General features: G+C 40.5%; 1 protein-coding gene across 1 annotated transcript in view; it reads left to right on the top strand.

Annotated features, from left to right (window-relative positions):
• RAB3C (RAB3C, member RAS oncogene family) overlaps window positions 1–17,399 on the top strand; it is a 288,126-nt gene extending 270,727 nt beyond the window's left edge. The window contains exon 5 of the mRNA XM_077117206.1: window positions 17,132–17,399. Within this exon, the coding sequence (XP_076973321.1) occupies window positions 17,132–17,319 (188 nt within the window). The 3' untranslated portion in view covers window positions 17,320–17,399. The remainder of the gene's footprint in view (window positions 1–17,131) is intronic.
• The last annotated feature ends 3,161 nt before the right edge of the window (window positions 17,400–20,560 follow it).

Genomic DNA, 20,560 nt, shown 5'->3' on the forward strand with positions numbered 1-20,560 from the left:
GTAGTCCATTCTGGGAGTTTGATTGTTTTTCAAGAAACTAATGAGCTCATTAGTCTAAACGCTATTACCTGATGACTACCAGAACCCTTCTACCAATTGTTCTTAAAGAAGCCCATGAGAAAATCACAGCTAATTTCTGGTCTCCCTGTGCCTGCTCTGGAGCCCTTATCTTCTTCTCATCATGGGATCTTTGTCCATTATATCAGTCTAACAATGTTTTAAGTAAAACCCCAAAATCTTGGCAGCCTTTCCTCAGGCACCTCACTACCTCAAGAAGATGGAAGTGGGAAATAATTGATTCCCAATGGAAAAGAGAAAGAAAACCCTGGAAAGAGTTGGCAGGTGACCTTCTAAGCCTAGCTGTCTCTTTCTACCTTGTTTTCTCTTCACTAGTCAGGGATATGCCAAATCAGGAAAGAACCTGCCACATTCAGGGTGTCTTAATAGATAAACACGAAAATTGTTTTGTTCCAAGAAAATAGATCGGGACCAAAAATTGTTTAATGCCATCAATACAAATGCCCCAAATATCTGGCTAAAATTTTTTTTTTACCCATTCTAATAGATTTCTTGGATGTTGAGGTGATGAGGTTATGGAAGGGGATATTGGAATGACAGAAATGCCTCAAAAGACAGACTCACCACCAACAGACAACACACGCACAAACCGTTTCCAGACACTGCACAAGCAGATGTGAGAAAGTTCCTGAAATCGTGAGGCAGAACTGTCTTATGTCCCTGTGCAAGTTCATCCAATGGCTTCTAATCGATTTTTTTGCTCTCTATTCAATAACAGCCAGCAGTTGTCATAGCAACCAACACATGTGCGTTCTTGGAAAGTCATTTACCTCCACTAATGTGGTTTGTTCTCAGGACTCCACACGCTTCCACGAATGCTCATAACAGCCTTTGTTTTATTTTTGAAAATTACCGGTAATACCCCATTATCCAGAATACTGTCATGCACACACACACACACAGAGGTCAGGCATTGTCCACCCCCACCCTCCACCCCACCCCTTCTTTTTAATTAGAGAAGTTGTAGGTTTAGAGAAAAATCATGCATAAAATACAGGCCTTCCAATACCACCCTATTTATTAACACCTTGCCTTGGTGTGGTACATTTGTTACAATTGATGAAAAGCACATTTTTATAATTGTACTCTTAACTGGAGTCCATGGTCGAACTTAGGTTCACTGTTTATATTGTGCAATTCCTTAAATTAAAAAAAAACTCTAATAACCTATATACATCTACTATTTCCCCCTTTTAACTAGATTCAAATATATAATTCAGTACTAGTAATTACATTCACAATGTTGTGCATTGTTTTTTAGATGTCATTACCACATCCTGTCAGCTGGCTCAAAATAACCGCTTTATTGATCTGGCCACAATTAATTCTCCATGGTGGATGGCTATACCCGTATACATTGGCGCATGTTAATGAGATTACTTGATGGAACCAAGTTGTTGAACTGAGCTCCTTAAAATTCTTGTATGGCAGCTGCCTTTGCCAAACCAATTCACTCCATAAGCATTTACTATGTGTTCCCTCTATGCCAAGTGCTGGGGATACAATGACAACTGCTTCTACTCTCTAAGAACAAATTTATAGTGCCTGAGATAGAGACTGTACAGAACAAACTGTGGGCTTTTTTTCTGGCTTTCCCTTTCCTGATCATTTTGCTTTCTCTGAGCCCCCTACTGACCACCCCTCCATGTTGAACTCTGCCGCCTTGTCTTCTATAGCATGATCATATCTCTCTCCTCCCCATCTGTTTCCTTGGTAGGCTCTCTCTGCCTCTTGAACTTGTCTTTCCATCCTTGGCCCACTACACTTACACACTCTTGGATTACCTACTCCTAACTTCCAAGATTTTAGCTCCTCCTTCAGGTTAAAGGCAGCGCCATCAGTGCCCTAGCATTGATTGACTTCTGGCTTGAACTTCGGGGCTCATATACCTGCCAGCTGTGCATATTCACCTGAATCAGAACTTTTCAATGTGTTCTTCTAATCAACTGCAGCTAATTAGCTGGGATTCCTTTTCAAATGTGTGTTCATCAACTCCAACTCAGACTTACTGAATCGGAGTTGCTGGAGTTAGAGCCCAGGAATCTACATTTTAAACCAATACCATGTGGCTTTTGTCCAACACTAAATTTTTAGAATGCTGTCTTAGATAGTGGGGAGGGCTTTGAAGAGAGTAGAGAACTGCCCCCAGAGCCAAACACCATCCTTATAGCTAATGTTTTACTTCCCCTGAATGATTTTACATTTGCTATATATACATTTACTATAACAATATATAATAAAGTCTTGTGGTTTTATTTTATATAAAATGTATATCATGAAAATAAACTATATATTGGTACAGCCATGAAAGTTCAGGTTTTAAAATACGAAACTTAAATGTTAAAAATCTCAAGTTACAATTAAAGTTATAATTTTTATTTATTATGGGGCAGAACCTGCAGAAACTCTGGAGTTTCCTAAAAATGTATCAGGGAAACAAAGACTGCACATAAGCTAAAATTGCTTCCGAAGAGAAGTGATTATTATTAATAATTTGTAAAGAGCCAGCATTGAAGTGTTTGTAATTTGCATTAATGTTTCTTGCTAAAGGAAATACCAGGTGCATATTCCCTGTTATTCTCCACTCATGCAATTGTCATGGTATCATGTTGATGTCTTTCTAAACTCCAGACTCAATCCTGCATCCTTCCCCTTGTCCAGCACAGAGATCCATAAAGATTTCTGCTCTTCCTCATTCCCATTTTTCCCAGATGTATAAACTACCTCACTTTTTTTCTATTCTTTATTGTCTTGATTATTCCTCTAACGAATACCTGTTAATCACCTACAATGATATCAGGAAATCATAAAAATGTATCATCCCTCTCATGGAGCTTAGAATATGGTCTGTTTACTGGAAACACTCTCATGTAATAGGAATACCTAAAAAAACAGTATAGGAAAACATCAAAACAAGTGTGCCTTTAATGACCAAGGGGGCAGAGGGTACATGAAGTTCTAGGAGTTGACAGTTGCTCCTGTTTTAGAAATAGGACGACTGACAAAAAGACATATCCTATTTCTCTAAACTCTGGAGCCTATTGACTTGATAAATACTGTCTTAATTCAACAATTCCTTCAAGAGAATAATCTCTTGAAGTAGAAACTTTAGGGCAAATGAAAACAGATACTGTTTCACATAACAAAGCATACACTAATGGAACCAGTTGTCTCTGGAGTTGGGAGTTGGTGCAGATGGGAAGTATAATTACTTCCAAAAGGTGTAGATAAATCAGGGAGGTAGCTCCACCGTGGCTACTAGAGAGAGCATGGCCGCTCTGTGGGGTATTTCTACCCTACCAAGGATAGGATACGAGTTTGGCCATATTGACCATGCTGCCTCATATCCTTTGCCTTGGTCCTGCTCTTTTAGTAGATAGGATGACTGAGGTGAGTGAAACATTATCATGAGCCATCAAGGAAAGTCCACCTCCTTGCCTATGCTTCTGATTACTGCAGAGCCTGAGCAACCCTGAGGTTGGCTGATTTGGAAACCCAATTCTAGGATTCTCTAATCTGCTCCTGCGAACCTCTTTGTATAAACCACCCATGGCCCTCATTGCCAATCCAAGTAAGAGAGAGCAAAGCAATGCCACGTTGTGAGATCAGGTCGTTCTGAAAACCCTGACCTTTCAGATCCCTGTGTTCTGACCTCAAGCAACCAGATCCTGTTTATGCATTTTTCCACTGAGGACAATTATCACTGTATCATACCTTCCCTGACCACCGAACTTCTACCTCAGTCATCATAGTAACATCAGTAACATCAGTAACTGTTACTTCAGTAACATCATTTTCTTGAGTTACTGAACTCTTTAGTCACAGAATTGGTCTTCACTGAATTTAACTTTCAGTCTAGAGTTACAGAATTGGTCTTAACTGAATTTAGTTTCCAATCTTACAGTCCAGAAGGCATTTAGGTCCTATATTACCTGGAAAACCCATTTAAACTTTTTCCTTGGACCCACAATCTTCCTAATCCAGTGGAAGCTGCCAGAAAATGACCAAATCATTATTAAGGATAAATTCTCCCTAATGCAATTGTACGCAAATATGTAATTGCTCTTTTCAAAAAGTTCCCAGCTTTTTTGGGCTCTTCCCAACTAACAAACTGGGAAACTCCTTAGCTACCATCCTGTGCTTTATAAAAAAAAAAAACAACTCCAGAAACACTGTATGGGCCTTAAATAATTATACTGAGCCAGTTACTAGCAAGCCCTACAGAAGTTTCTCATCACCTTCACAGTATCATCTCAGGAGATCTGTAATCTGAACCATTCAAGAAAGTCCCCTTCTAAATAACTAAAAATCAAGGTATTGTACAGTGTGCTATTTCAATTGTTTGCTTGTTGCATTGCAAAAGCTACATCCCCACCCCTGCCCTGCTCTGGAATTGGGGAAGAAGAGATGAATTAACTCAAGACTCACAGTTAGGCCTCAGAACACTGAGGGCATCTAGTTAATTTCCTAGAGAATTAAAATCAGGAAAGACCAAGGTAGCAACAGGGAAACAAATCAGAAAGGAAAACTGGATCTAGAGCAGGGACTCCCAAACTTGGCTACACATTTCGATCATCTGAGAAACTTTTAAACATACCAGTGCCCAAGCTACCCACCCTCTAGGCTGATTAAATCAGATTCTCTGGGGTGGGACTGAGACAACAGTATTTTTATGAAGTCCAGATTATTCTAGTGTACAAGTATGATTAAGAAACCACTGATCTACAGAGAAAACAAGAGACAAATTAGCTCAAAGAGTAAGCAGAAGGAAGCTGAAATATGTGCTGCCCTTCCTCGCTGGGGCTCATGCTGCTCAGTTAAAGGGAACTGGCCCTTCGGGAGGGCTTCATGCATCCTGATCTACTTCCCACGTAGCCAGTGAGCTCATGTATTTTAAGTCTTTTCAGGGTCAGAAGAAGAGGGTGAGGCTGTGGAATTGAATGTAATTAGCAGGTCCAATGAGAATTTAGCAGCGCCCCACCGGACTTCCACGATAACCCACTGAATTAAAATAAACGAACCAGAGGCCCAAAGTGCAGCGTGGCCACCACAGGAGATTATTTCTATGGTGGGATGGGACAGAGATGCTTCAAAGCTTCAAAACAGAATTCAGGAATATATTACAGTATTTAATTCATTCGCTCACTTATTCATCCGTTTAGTTAACATTACTTAGCACCAAATATTGCTCAAGCACTGAGAGTAAAATGTAGGCAGTGCAACTAATTATACCTGGTGGGTGACTGGGTTTTGGAGGCTGAGGGGATGCAGGTATAAAAGATGACCCAGGTATCTGGCTTGAGTGGCTAGTTGAAATCATGATAAAGACATGAATTGGGGAAAAAGTCAGCAGGTTAGCAGGCATGTGGAAGAAACTAGGGAAGCAGTAGAGGATGGAGATGCTGGAGAATAGAGATTGTTGATGAAAAGCCATGAGGACAAAGGGCAAATCTAGAGAACAAATGGAAAGAATTAGGCCCAAACCAAAGCACTGGAATCCTGAAATCAAGCGTTTTAAGATGAGAGTAACTTCTTGTTAAAATGCAAGTAGTAGTCATTTTCTTTTCTATGAAGTTAATTTTCAAGTGTTTCCTCTATTAAATGCATTGTTTCTATAATGAGAAAGTGGTAGGGAAAAGCAAAGCACAAGGTAAGAAGTGGCCATTGCAGTATGCACTGTTAACCTTCTCTTTAGCAAACAACCACAGCTAATTTAATCATTTGGTGACACTCACATTTTTATAGCTTATCTCATTTCATAGGTTCAGCCTGTCTTGGATTGTCAGATCAGTCTGCCAAGGACTGTTCAGTTAGTTCAAGTGCCAAAGCCAGAGCAGCATGAGCGGCCCTGGTGGTGGACATGCTTCTACCTAGGCCCTGTAAACCTTTCTCTCCTGCTCAGACCCACAACGTTGCCTCCAGCAAGACCGACTTTAATGAATGATGCTGTTTTTTCCCTCCAATTTTTTAATCTTTTCCTCTTGCCCCTGCAAAAACAATTCAGTAATAAAGCCAGGTTGAGGAACCAGAAACTCTAATGAGGATAGCATTGCCCTGAAGCCTATTTTTAAAATTCTAACCACCTGCTCCAAATATGCATTGAGCCGGTTCTTCAGCAGCTTTTAAAGGTTTATTTAAATCTTAATTGTAGTGTTTTTGAACGAATGGGAGCTTGCCAATTTCTGGATTCAGCAGGGAGCTCCAGCAATACTATTTTAATGCTCTAAGTCTCTGTCTGCACGCAGCCCTCTGTGGAGAAGCACTGCCACCCTACCATTATTTCCACTAGCTCATGGTTTTTCTGGCTGAGCATTCCTAAGAGGTAGAAAATAAACCAACAGGGTACATTTTAATGTGTCTGGGTTGGTTTAGGTGTGGTCACACCCTTGGGTTAGGGAAGAAAGGAAGGAACTCCTCAACTCTTAACTCTTGATCTCCTTATTTCACCCCCTTATGGCTCTCTGCCCTTTTTACTGGAAGGTGAAATTCATTCTCCCACAGATGTCTTTGCCTTGGGAACAAAGTGATCATAATTCTTAGTTAGCTCAGGACAGTCCCAGTTTATGCTTATTTCCCAGTGGATTAATAACGCCCCTTTTCAATCTCAAAAATGACTCCGTTTGAACAACAAAACCCATGGAACCCCACCCATGCAGCACCTAACGGGCAGGCTCAACTTCCTCAATTGATTTTGGGCCTCCCCATCATGCCCTTCTTTTAAACATCCACTCATGTTCTCACATTTCCCAATGAATGAATGCTCAAGACCCTGGTAAATTCCTCCCTTATTCTTTATTTGTTTTGTTTAGTCAACAATCCTAACAGGTAGCTTTCCCATACTCTTTACTGCTAGTCCACATATCTACCAACGTATTACTCCTGGGCCATCCCATGACAGTGAGTCCAGCAACCAGAGAGCTGGCAGTATGGAGAGACCTCCTCTTCTCACTGAAGAACCTCCAGACTTCCATTGTTCTCCTACATGTTCGCAGGTTGATCAAAACTTATCCTCCAAAACACCTTGCATTTACATGTCTCCTATCCCATTCCACTGACATGACCATCTCTCACTTTTCTTACCTAGATTTGGCTCAGAACCCCATCTCTGTTCCCAGCTGGGCCCTTTTCCCACTGATATGAAAAAGTTGGTGACATTTTTTTATGAATGAACCTAGTTTCATGTAACAGAGATCTCTGCAAAGTGCTGGCTTCCTTTTTCTTTTTCTTTTTTTTTTTTTTTTTTGGCATGGGCAGGCACCGGGAATTGAACCCTGGTCTCTGGTGTGGCAGGCGAGAACTCTGCCTACTGATCCATTGTGGCCCGCCCTTTTGCTTAGTTTTTAAAAACAACAAAAAGAGCAATATATCAATGTTACTTAGTAAAATTAAAATCATACATAAAGATACAAGCTGCAACAACTGGATAGAGTTCAGTCTCCGAAGTGTTGAGAGTTGAAAGAATGCAAATTGAGGGCTGTTTGTGCAGGCTGACTTGTGAAATACGTCATTGGTGGCTGCAGCTGGCAGAGGTCCAGCTCTGTTCATCAGCATTTCACACTTTCCAATGTTTTCAACAGAGCTAGGAACAGTGGGGGAACAAATCACACTAACCAAACTCACAAGGGACTGATTTCTGAACAAAAGTGCCTTTTACTGTTTGCCCTGAGATATGTAAATGCCACATAAATCATAATATTCCTATCAGATAAGCAGTGCATTCTTTCATCAATAGAAAGACTACTCTTAGGAAAGACAATCCATTTCATAAGGTTTCTCAGTGACTCTTAGATCAAAGAAAACGGAGTCCAATGATGTTCACTCATGTTTTTTTATTTTGCTGAATGCTTACTATGTGCCAGGCTAGTGACATTAAGGAAATACCAGTGAGAGAGGACAGCACTCCCTTTTCCCATGGAGACAGGCGGGCAGACAAGCCCATATGTTCACACTGCACAGCACAGGCGCCCTTTCGCCTGGACCAAACTGGGCACAAATACTCACTATTTGGCTCTCCTTTTCCTTGACTCCAAGGCAGACCAACTTCATTCTCTTTTCATGATCTCACCTTGGGAATTTTGTAATTCATTAGACCATAGCAAAGAGAGAGATTTTGTTCTCGATGTTAGAAATTTAGGGGACACCCTGGTCCCTTGCTGGATTTAGGAAAATATCCTGGTCTCACCAAGAAGTCATTTGTTAATCCTACCTTGGAGTCAATTACTTCTGCAGATAGCTAATCTCATTCACTTTGTAGCGCTTACATGTCACTCTGTCTTCAGCAGGTGACTTTTACTCTACTTGGTGGCTGTAGGCTCCACTCCCCTATTCCAAGTACCAACTAAACCCTGGTATTTCAGCCGTGGTAGTCATCAGAATATAAGTTTTGTCCACTAAGACTACATACTACACCCTTATTATGTTTCTGGTTTTTGCCTTCAAATTTGATTAATTGGCTTTCACCTGGCTTGGTTTTATTTCATGAGAAAGCCATTATGAGAAGGAGGTTTAAAGACTTTAGGCTTCATCATAATCTAGATGATGAACAGATATGCTGCCTTGAGGATTCAGTGAACAAACCACCTACCACTGGAAAAGATGATTCCTTTTTGAGATACAACATTTATTAAGAGAAGGGATGACTTAACCACAGCATTCAGAGCATATCATCCTATGAAGGAAAATCTTTTACATGACGCTTCACGTAGTTTTTTTCCTATGTCTGCTCTGGATAGGCTAACTATGCTGCATGGCTGTAAAAAGAAATTAGATTTAGACTCAGATGAATTTCACGACTTTGAGAATTGGTGAACACTGAAGCGTATTACTCAGGGATGATAAGAATCCCTGGGAACTTTTTATGCAGCATAAAAAGGCAAGCCCATATGTTCACATTGCACAGTACAGGCACCCTGTACTGTGATATTTGATCTTTATGTGATATTTGAGTGTGACACTTTCCTGAATATTAGAAGATGTACATCAAGGATGTGCAGTGACCAAGACTGCAGACTTTAGAATCAGACATGTTTACCACATGTGTGACTCCAACACTTTTCTCAACTGTAAAATGGACATCATAAATTTACCCTCTTGGGGCTGGTTCTAGGATTAAGAAATAAATGCAAAATGCTTAGCAAAGTATTGGCATATAGTATGCCATATTTAAGAGTTTACATCCCCTGGTATTATAATGAAATCTCACTAGTTTGGGTCCAGCTAATTGAAAATTCATTATATGTTTTATTTCATATGCATAATTTACAACAAAAAATAACTTGCTAATTGATACTACATAGAAATGCTATTATAAATTGCAAATAAAAATTATTGAAATTTTGACTGACAATTCATAAATAGACAGGTCTGGAGATTGACTATTTTATTGTTGAAAGCCTACAAAAATGCAAAAAAGTTGCAAAAGGATGATTTAACCTAGCTAAGCGAACACTCCTTTTAAACACTTAGCACCTATTTGCATGCAAACAATTACTCTGCTAACCATAACCGATTCTTATCCCTGTATTAAAGCCAATCTGACAGAGCCTCAACTTCTCACCACTTCAGTAATCATTATTCAAGTGTTGATAGGTAACAATCTGCAATTTCTTCAAATTTTTCAGTAGTGTGTCTTTCTTCACGGTAGAATAGAGCTGGCTTAATTTGTTTTATATTTTAAATTTCCCACAGGGCAAGAGCAAAATGATATTATGTGGAATCCTGTGCTCAGCGTCCCCTGACAAAATTGCACATAGGTTTAGCTACTGCATAACTATGAACAAAGGAAAAAGTTGTCTTCCTTCCCTCCCCTCCATTTCTACATTTGCACCCCCTCCCCTTTTCCTCGACAATTAACAGCAGTCAATCCTTTAATTAGCAAACATCTGCTGGACACCTGCGTGTGCCAGGCACTGTGTTAAATATTGCAAGGAATACAGAGAAGTCCTTATGGGGTGTCCGATATGAGGAAGCAACGTGCATGTAATACAAAATGGCATATAATAAATTCCAAATATTTGGTAGAACAAGAATTGGTAGGAAGCAAGAAAGGCTCAGTCTGGGCTGGCGTTACCAGGCAAGACTTTGGTTAAGAGAGAACTCAGCTAAGTCTCGATGGTTTCAACCCACACACCTACAGGGGACCGCAGGCAATCTACATAAGTAAATGAGTAAAGCTGCCTGGTATAAGATTCGAACACACTTTGTTTGCAGATTAAACACATGGGAAAATATTTCATAAAAGTGAAAAATGCGCTGTCTCTTGTTTCTCCTGAAATAAGAAGCCCCTTTCTGTGTAGCTTCCGTTTCCCCACTGTTAATAGAGAAATGGATGCCAAGAATCCTAACAGCAGTGGTAAATGGAACTGACATCCGAAACAGACGTAATGCCAAACAGACAGTCCTGGGTGCTGGAGACTGGTCAGCTGAAGAGGGAATGGCCATCTAAAGTGGGCCAGCCACAAATACACGTGTGCCTCACAGACCCACTGAGTACTCCAATGTTTAAAGAGAAGCCAGGTAGCTGAGTTATTATGTAAAAATCTCTTGGTTTTTAAAGGCTAGCTCAAAAGAAAAATTTTAAACAACCAAAGAGTCGGCTGTAACACACGGCAGCCTCTGTCTTGAAGCATAAATTGGATTGAAGAAGAGAGGAACGAGGAAGGGGTGCTTCAAGACAGAAATGCATGAGCAGAGTCCAAAGGGCTTGTGTCAAGTCTGTTTGCCAGATGGAAATTGGACGAGTTTGGCTAGTGGAGGGTTAGGGGCAGGGTTAGGGAATGAGAGTGGATGGGAAGTTTTGATGCAGTGGATTTAAATAAAGAGCTTGAATTTATTCAGCTGAGAGTGATGAACATATGAAGGGACACTATTATATCAGCAGGCTCAGCTGGTCCCTTTCTCTATTGTTTCCAACCTGAGCTTCTCCCAGGTATGAGGAGCCTCAAGCTCATGTCTGGAGGGAGAAAGGCAGGGAGGAACCCTTCTCTGCATCAACCAGGATTCCTCACGACCCTTGCATAGTTTTAGAACTCTGATAGAAGTAGAGAACTACCATCTAGTAAGACCTGGTTAAGAAGGATTCTTAACCTGAATTGTGTGACAAATTTTTAGCAACACTGACCTTTGGGCCAAGCTCCTATTATTTCTCTCCAGCTTTAGTCTGCTTTCTTTTCTTCAGTCAGGTGAGTCAAAATCTACTCCTTCTCCTATAGTCTGTCTCCAGGCTGGAGCTTTTCGGCACTGGACAAGCTAAAATGACAGCTTGTCCTGCTGCTCAGCAATCCCTAGTTCTGGCCCAAATGTTGCCCAAAACAGTGACCTTTTCTTGCAGTTCTGGTTTACCACATTCCACCGGTAAAGGAAGGCAGGGCATTGGAACTCCTAATAGAATCTAGAACTGTAAGGTCTCATTTAGGAGTGTGGGAATAAAAACTAAAGAACAGGTCATAAATTTTTAAAAATCAGAGATGAATATTATTTGCACCAGTAGGATATTAGTAGTTACATTCCCTCTGCACAAAAAAAAAAAAAAAAAAAACAGCTGTGATTTTTCTTTCAAAGTGTGGTGAAAAAGACCAATCAGACAGAGTGCATCAAATGGTGTTTAGGATTTTCCTGGTGTAGAAAAAGAGAAGCAATTTCCCAAAACATCTTTTGAAAACAAATGGCATTTCACAAAATGGCAAAGACATTAATGCCTGGGAATGAATTAAGAGCTGCCTAAAGTTGTTTTAATTGCACTAAAGAAAGGGACTGAAAAAGTCATGGTTAAATGCTCGATTTTGAAATTGTGTTAATTACTGGTAATACAGTGCCATCTCAAATTGAAGGAACTCTCTTGAGGGGTGCAGGGACATCTCGGTGCCAAAGTCAGCCTGGAGGCTGCCGCCTCTGTTAGCAACTTGTTCCTGGCCTCTCCACCCAGCTTGGTGCCTGGAGGAACCTGTCTGAAAAGGCGCCGGGCTTCTCTGAGGCTCTACTGGCAGGACCTGCAGGAAGTAGCCTGGAGAGAGCAGTGCCAGCAAGCCAGGCTATGGGGGTTCCTGTTCCTCAAATTCATCAGATATATTAGAATGTAGCCCCCGAAAAACAGCTGCATATCTCCACTGAGGCCAGAGCAGAAAGAATTGGATTTAAACTTCCATATGGGGGTTCAAATCAGACATGGAGAGAGATTTTCTGACAGGGGACTTTGTCAGTCACTGGAGTGGGTCCCCTCCTGGGGCATGGGGTTTACATCTGGAGAGATCTCTTAAGGTCAACAGATTATTAATTTAGGACAGTGGCTTTTTCTTAATATAACAGCTTTATTGAGGTACAATTCACATACCATATATTAATGCCCATTTAAAATGTGAAGTTCAGTGGTTTTTAGTATATTTGCAAAGTTGCGTAGCCAACACCACATTCAATTTTAAAACTGTTTCATCACCCCAAAAGCAAGCCCACACCTATTTGTATTCATTCCCCATTTCCCCCATCTTCATGCTGGCCCTCAACAAATACCCATCTATCTTCCGTCTCTATAGATTTGCCTATTCTGTACATTTCATATAAATGGAATCATACAATATGTGGTCTCTTGTGACAATCTTCTTTCACTTACCATGTTTTAAGATTCACCCACGACATAACAGGTATCAGTACTTCATTCCTTTTTATTGCCGAATAATATTCCATTGTATGGACATGTCCCATTTTGTTTATCCATTCATCACCCAATGACGAATATCTAGCTGTTTCTTTTCTGGCTATTATGACTAAGGCTGCTATAAACATTCATGTGCAAGTTTTTTGTGTGTGTGGACATAGCTTTTTATTTCCCTCATGTATTTACATGGAATGAAATTACTGGGTCATATGGTAACTCTCTTTTTAACCATTTGAGGATCTGCCAGATTGTTTTCTAAAGAGGCTGCACCATTTTACATTGTCACCGACAGTGTGTGAGGCGAGTGTACATAACCTTGTCACATGCATAAGAAGTCTCCCAAGGAGCGCTTTAAAAATGCTTATTCTGAGGCCGCATATTGCATATTGTGATTTGAGTTCAGTATGTTTGGGGTGGTTCTGAGAAGCTTTTATACATGTCAGGTGATTCTAACCCAGGTGGGTCTCCGGGCCTTGGAAGTCAGAATGTAAGATGATGTCCATGAGCACTGCCTCTCCCTGCTGCCCCCTCACCCCAGTGACAGACCCAGCATGAAGAGGACACAGGGTTGGCTTTATGCCATGCTTGATCCCGTCTTTCCTCAGCATAGCTAACATATTTTTCCATTGGAAATCTTTCCCAAGCTTCTTTACTGCTTCCTAACATGGAGTAAAACTTAAGCAAGAGATCAGGTCTACATTAGGGCCCAGTCTATCTATAATGGCTTTTGGAAAGGGCAGAATTAATCCTTCCAGGATCAAGCATGAAAAGACCGGAAATAAAAATATGCTAGAAAGCAATGCAAGGCTCATCCAACACAGGGTTAGTGTGCTGTATGCCAGGGAGAAATTAGAAAGGTTGTGATGAGGGAAAGATGAAAAAGGATGATAGGATTTTCTATGGTTAATTGAAAGTGCTCATAGGTTCAGCGCTATAGACACATGCATTGCTGAAATGATTAACTCTGGATGATGCAGTCTGAGGGACAGGTGTCCACAGTGCAAAGCTACAACAGTACCCTATTTATTAGAAGATCTTTGTCATACTTCACAGTTGGCTTGTTGCGTGACCTTGGGCCACTTCTTTGATCTTGCTGAACCACACTTTGCTAGCTAGCAAATTGGAAGTGGTCTTCAAAGTTATAAGAATGGCTTTGACTCCTAAACATCATTGGCTGAACTATTGGCTTCCCACTGATGTTGGTTTGTACAGATAGGGGATGAAAGATTTCTGAGAACAAGTTTATGGTTCTATAGTTGGGGTCAAAATACTAAGATACGGGGAAGTAACAGGTAGAAAATCCAACAGTGAGTTACTGAAAGAAAAAAGGGCTGTAGAGCTTGGATTTGTGGATATGCTTCAGGCAATGAGCTTTAAACACCTCCTGCAAAAGGAGGTGTGGGACTCGGGTGGTCTCACAAAACGGTGATTGAATGAAGACACTGTTTGACTTGGATGAAGAATCATGTATTTTATAGTAAATCGTCATTTGCTCTGAACTGAAACAAATCAATAATGAAATAAGATTGATTCCGACTTTGATCCTATCTCACTTTATGGCAAGTTTATGACAAGAGGGCCGGCATATATAGTCAACGAAAGGCAGTCAAATTTCTAAAGCGTTTTATGTCTTTATTGCTATAATTCCTTATAGAAACACACCTGTCTTGATGGTCATTGTGATGAATCTTTATCATCGCAGGATATCAGAGTCTCTGGAATCATTAAAAGAAAATAAAGCTTCATTTGATGTACTGGCAGTGATTAAGTTGATGAAAGTTTATAGTGCACATTGTGATTGTTAATTAATATAGAATTTCCAATTCAACTGGAACAAAATAATGCTTTACTTTTTTCAGGTTAATAGTTCAAATCCCAACTATGCCATTTCCTAGTCTGTGAAAACTTGAGCAAACTGCTCAGCCACTTTGTGCCATCATCTCCTTATGAGTGAGTTGCTGATAAAAACGGCACATACCTCGTGGATTAAATGAATTAAACTGTATAAAATATTTTGAAGAACGTGTTATACAGTAACCATTTAATAAATGTTAATCTATTATTATTGTTGTTGTTATAGCATTTTCCAGTTTGCTTGGCACTTTTACATACAATTTTCTTTTTTGAACTTCACCCTAACCCTGCAGGGTAGATAAGGCAGATGTCACAAATAAGGAAAGGGAGGACAAAAGGCGTCTTGCCCGTAATCTCCAAGCTACTAAGTATTGATTGTGGGTCTAGATCCCAAATCTTCTCCCTCCTTCTCACTGCATTTTAGAATTTCCTTCTTCACAATAAAGAATAAATAAAGTGCTATTATGATATGGTTTTCTGTCCCTAGGATGCTGCTTCCTTAGTACCCATGCCTTCCTGGGGTTTAAGATTGGGAAGCTGAGAGCACCTTATCTGAGAACCAAGATTCACTTTGCTGATATCAAGTTGTCCACCAGCATCATGGGGTGTTTCAAAGCCCAGCTTTAAAGTCACATTTGGCAAAGGCATGTGTTGCTTATCACATTTCTACAGTAGCAAAATTCATTGTGATTCCTCCCAAATTCAACGCCTTCCCAATTCATGCAAATAAGTAAAAGAACGCTAGGAGAAGAGACAAGGGAAATGAACCTGTAAATGAAACCTTTGTGCCAAATTCTGGGATTGTTCCTCCAAAGAACTCATCCAGGGATATTGACTTTTTTGATGAATTCTTACTATCCAGTAATAAAAAGCACCCTCCCATTAGCACTGGGAAAATCCCCACAGGGATGCAAATAATTCTAAAATCTTAACAACAAAAATATTGCTTAGATGCATACTTAGACTGCGCACACATTAAAAAGGAGAGGGCCTTATGTGTAGATAAAGAGATACAGAATCTAAGAAAGCTATATAAACACTCTGCAGGGAGACAAATGAAAGAGAAATACAAGGCCAAGCTGGTTTGAAATAACCACCTCCATTTTTTAGAACTTGGCTCAGCTGAATTACCTTCCACCCAAATCCTGCTATAATTCCCTTGGATTTTAACAACGGATTTCCGAAGAGCTGGTGAAACTCAGATGAAGTTATCTAGCCAAATAAATTAGTAGCATAACTAAATCAGAAATTTTAACTCATGAGAATTGCTTTTTGTTGTCTTCTTCCCTTCAACATTGTTTAAGAAAATAAGTGTTTTGGATTATCAGAGGGGTTTTGACACTGATGCAAAATATTAGTCCATTTTATCTTCTGTGGCCTCCGGAGCTGGGATGAAATCACATGATTTAATCATTCTGAATCCATGTGGCTCCTCTGAGATAGGGCCAGATGTAACCAGAAGGATTTATAGAGTGCAAAAGTCGGAATGGATTAGAAAATCATTTCTGTGTTCAGCCCAACACATCCTAAATCAATGTCCCCTGAATGGACCAGAGCAATCTCTGGCTGGTCTAGTGGGGAGGTTGTCATGGCAACTCACTGGCAAGCTCAGCCAGTGGAATGTGAATGCAAACAATAGAGTGATAAGAGGGTGTGCAGAACAGCTTACCAAATCCAGGTACAGTGATGCATCAGCAGAAGTGTGAAGCTGTCTACATTTTGTACTTGCAACTCTGGCAGCTCATTTGAAATGTATCAAGTGTCCCTTCTTAAGTGTCTGTAAAACACTGCCGCTGGTAGATAACAGAAGCTATGGAGAATCATATAGGTGCAGAGGGCTGTTAGCTTAAACGCTCAAAAATTTCCTGGTGGAAGAAGCATTAAGGTAAATCCTATGACTCTTTAGTGCCACCTTGTGTCCTGGTAGACACTGGGTATTTACTGAAAGCCTGCTCTCAAACATTTTAACGGCAGCTTCAGGGCAAACCTGGGAAAAGTTAGAAAACTGTTGGAGTTCAGTTGTCCATTTTGCAATAGAATATGCACATGAAGTCTTCTAGGCCTCAAAATGTAGGAAGAAATACAAATAATTTTGGTAGAATCTGCGTATGAAAGAAGAAGAAAATGCCAAATAATATACCAGTCCTAGGAAAAGTTTTGAGAGCCTACGTGGTGGGTGAGAAGTGGCAAAAGGATGGCAAAGAGAGACCCAGTGTTGAGGAATCTTAATGTTGTCATCACTAATTGTTGCAAAGGGACATATTTTTAAAAGCCATTTAACCACGCTGGTAGCATAAATGCATTGATGGAGAAAAACACCATTTGAACAGCACCAATTCCATTGGATAATTCTTTGTGCATGTTTAGTGGGCAGCATGGTGGGAGCATTTGGTCTGCCCACCCCTCATCTCTCTCTCACCCAGACCAAGCCCCCTCACCCCCACCTGGCCCACCATCACGCCCGTCACCATCAAACCATGATCAGGTCGCATGGAACTTCAGCAAATGTTTGACATGACCAAGATGTGTTTCTGTGTGTTTCTTTTCCAGGGTTTGAGTTTTTTGAAACAAGTGCCAAGGATAACATTAATGTCAAGCAGACGTTTGAGCGCCTCGTGGACATCATCTGCGACAAAATGTCAGAGAGTTTGGAGACCGATCCGGCCATCACTGCCGCAAAGCTGAACACAAGACTCAAGGAAACCCCTCCTCCGCCGCAGCCCAACTGTGGGTGTTAAAGTCCCCCACGCACCCAGGCAGCTCCAGGGGGGCCGGTTGCCAACAAACAGCATTTATAAATGATCTATTAGCCTTCATTTATACTGCCTAATAATTATTGGAGGGAAGTCTTTGATGTCAATGGCTCCTATAGGCATTCAATTCTTGGGCGATTTCCTGTAATAATATGTGGCAAATCCGTGCTGTTCAATTTGTCAGGACTATCCATCTATACACATCTGGTATTTGCATGTGACTAGTTATTTATTTGTCTTCTAGGCTCTTTTTAGTTCACGTTTCTTCTCCGTTAAGCTACTGCTGTGACCTCAGGCTGTAATTTCACTACAACTGATTTTTGTGCCACGGATTCAAATTACGCTAATCACGTGTAGGAATGACAACCAAACAATGGTGTGGGGTGTGGATATCTCAGGAGACTTCATTTGCTTTTACTCTTAACTGAAAATCAAATGGAGAATACTTAGGGAGAACGTCATGGGGCTGGTTAGTTTTACTCTTCGGTATGTGTGTCTATTTTTCATTGTGTTTAATAATCGAGGAGACCATTAAGTATAAAGAAATTGAAATATTATTTTTAAGGCCCTTGCAAGTTTCCTAAAGCATTTACTATTAACCTGAGTTAATATTAGTTCCTGACTGGACCTATACGTGTTCAAAAAAGCAATTACCCTAAACCAAGACTCCTTCTACACTTCTGAATGTTTGAGGGCATTGAACAGACTGTCAGGTATCTGCTGAATGAACCAAGAAGGGTCTGAATAGCTGTAGCATTCCAAAGCCTGAGCTCCCCCCATAGTGTACACACATACCCCCCCACCACCACCATAGCTACTTTCTGGGAACCATCACCAGCTCTTGGAACAGAGGTTTTGTTGAAGCCTGCTAGGTGTCCTCTTCCCTAGGATGTAGGCTTGCCCTTGCCAGCCATCATTTTTCTCTCAAACCTCAGCTAAGTTGTCTTCCCTAATTAGAGGTTATTTAAACCGCACCTCAATAGGTCCCACAATGAGAAAAAGACAGTTTTCATCCCTAATCTTTTTCAATCCAGGTGTTTATAATTCTAAAGAGAACGCCCATTATGTAAGCCTCTCAATGTGCTTGAGTTAAGACTCTTTGGACTGACATTACAGAAACTCTCAGGACGCTGTAAGCAGTTTGAGAAGGAGAGAGAAATCATTTGCACAGCCAGTCTTTTTCTGCCCAGAACTTCCAGAAGACAAGTATTTGAATAACAAATCTTACCAGCTGTGCTGAGCGCTGTAGGGAAAGACGGTACTTTTATTATTGTCTAACATTATTTACAAGTAGGATTTTTAAGAAGGTGCTATAAACTGGCAGTTTTGGGAAAACAGTTCCATTGGGTGGCCTTTCCCTTTTTTGGTGGTCATGTTATTTTTTTCTGTTTCAAAATAAGAGATGCTTCCCATGAAAGTATTGAGCACAAGTTTATTAGGCAAGGATATTGCTAGGGAAACATTCATACATCTAAAGTTATCTCTGGAGAATAAATGCCAATAAGTCAGGGACCAAGGTCTCATACACATTATTATTGTTAGAAGATGAAAATTATAGAAGAGCGCATTTGGGATGTTTTAACCATATCCATGTTATTTCTCATCTACTTAGCTCAAGAATCCATTAATTGGTAATAAATTTCCACATTGGTGCCCTGTAAGGCAGACCTTACTAAGTGAAGACAGGAAACATGAATGTTTTATCAGGTTTTTAATTGGACAGCCAACTGCAAAATCACAGAAATTAAAGTGAGGGGAGAGGTGGGGGGTGGGGGCATAAAAGCAGATTTCTTTGCAACAGCGCCCCTGTTTGTATGGCATTGTAATATGTCGGTAAACTGGGTTAGAATGTGGCCATGTTAAATGATGTAGCTTTAAATCCCATTTTTATGACTAGAACCAGGAAAACCTTCCAACCCTCCTCATAGCCCCCATCCCATAAATACACACAAATGGAAAGAGCCATGCTTTGGCATTTCTGATGAATTTTTCAGAAGGACCTTGATCTGTGAATTATTATACAAAGGAAAGTGAAATGTGAGAGAGTAGAAAGGGAAAGGGGAACAGTTGAGTTTTGCTCCCTTGAAAACCCCTTCCATGAAGCACTGAATTGTTCCTGAAATTAATCGGCCCTTAGACCACAAGACCAAGGCCAAGTGCCCATCACAGCGGCCCATGCCAAAGTTTAACTGTTTTATGCTAGTCTGGGTTAACAGGATACAGCAATAGCCCAAGTGTCATTGCCAGAGGACATAAGGACACTTTCTGTTTCCCGACCTCCATTGAAAATGGAGACTTCCTACTTGATTCTCAGTTCTGCAGCTCACACCCTGCTGGAAATTCCATTCCAAATAACGGAACAGGAAGTTTCCAGGGAGGATTGACATAGTACTCAAGTAAAAGAACACACATGTCCCTGCTGTACATGGGAAGTGAGAAGAGTATTTCTGACCTCACCAAGAGAACCTGATCTTAAAGTCAAATTTGGCAAATAGAAAGTGAGCTTCTATTAACATCAAGCTCTTTTACTAGGAAGTACAACACTGCAGTACCAAGGTTCCTCAGTGTTTTGGCCTCTATGCACACTCTGAACCTCCTACATTCTCTCCATCTGTCCACAACCTAAGTAACCACCATTTTCACCAATGACTAATTAAGTCTGTATTTAGAAGGACAAGACATCTTTAACAGTTCATTTGTAACTCCTAGGCATCCATCTTGTGTTGTCTTTGATGCAAATAAATTAGTGTTCAAATATGAATTTCTCTTCCCCTGTCACCCATCTCCTTCTCACCAACACCCCTCCAATTGTTTGTTAGGAGCAAACCTTGATGGTTTCAAGCAGATCCTCCCAAAAGCTTTGCTGTTGGTAATTCGTTTCATTTCCTATGCAATTAAAAACTTAGACTGGTTATTATTTTATGAAAATAGCCATCCTCAGAGTGGATTGACATTTCAGGTTTGGAGGATGTGAACATATGTAGAAGGTGTATGAAGTGTCTTAAGCCCTAAGCTGGCAATTTAAAGTTAAGACCACCTCTATGGGCTCATAAGAAGAATGAATCAGTTCATTGCTGCCCCCACTGAACAGCTTCTACTGCCTGGATGAATTTCTAAAAGCTATGAGAACCAGAAGTTCTTAGGTTCATTAGATTAGGTTCCCTTGCTGTCTGGTTAATATGATCATGCCTTCAGTTGTAAAAGAAAGCTAAAGCATTGCTATGAT

The sequence above is a fragment of the Tamandua tetradactyla genome, chromosome 9 (genome assembly GCF_023851605.1).
Source record: "Tamandua tetradactyla isolate mTamTet1 chromosome 9, mTamTet1.pri, whole genome shotgun sequence".
Classification (NCBI taxonomy): Eukaryota; Metazoa; Chordata; class Mammalia; order Pilosa; family Myrmecophagidae; genus Tamandua; species Tamandua tetradactyla.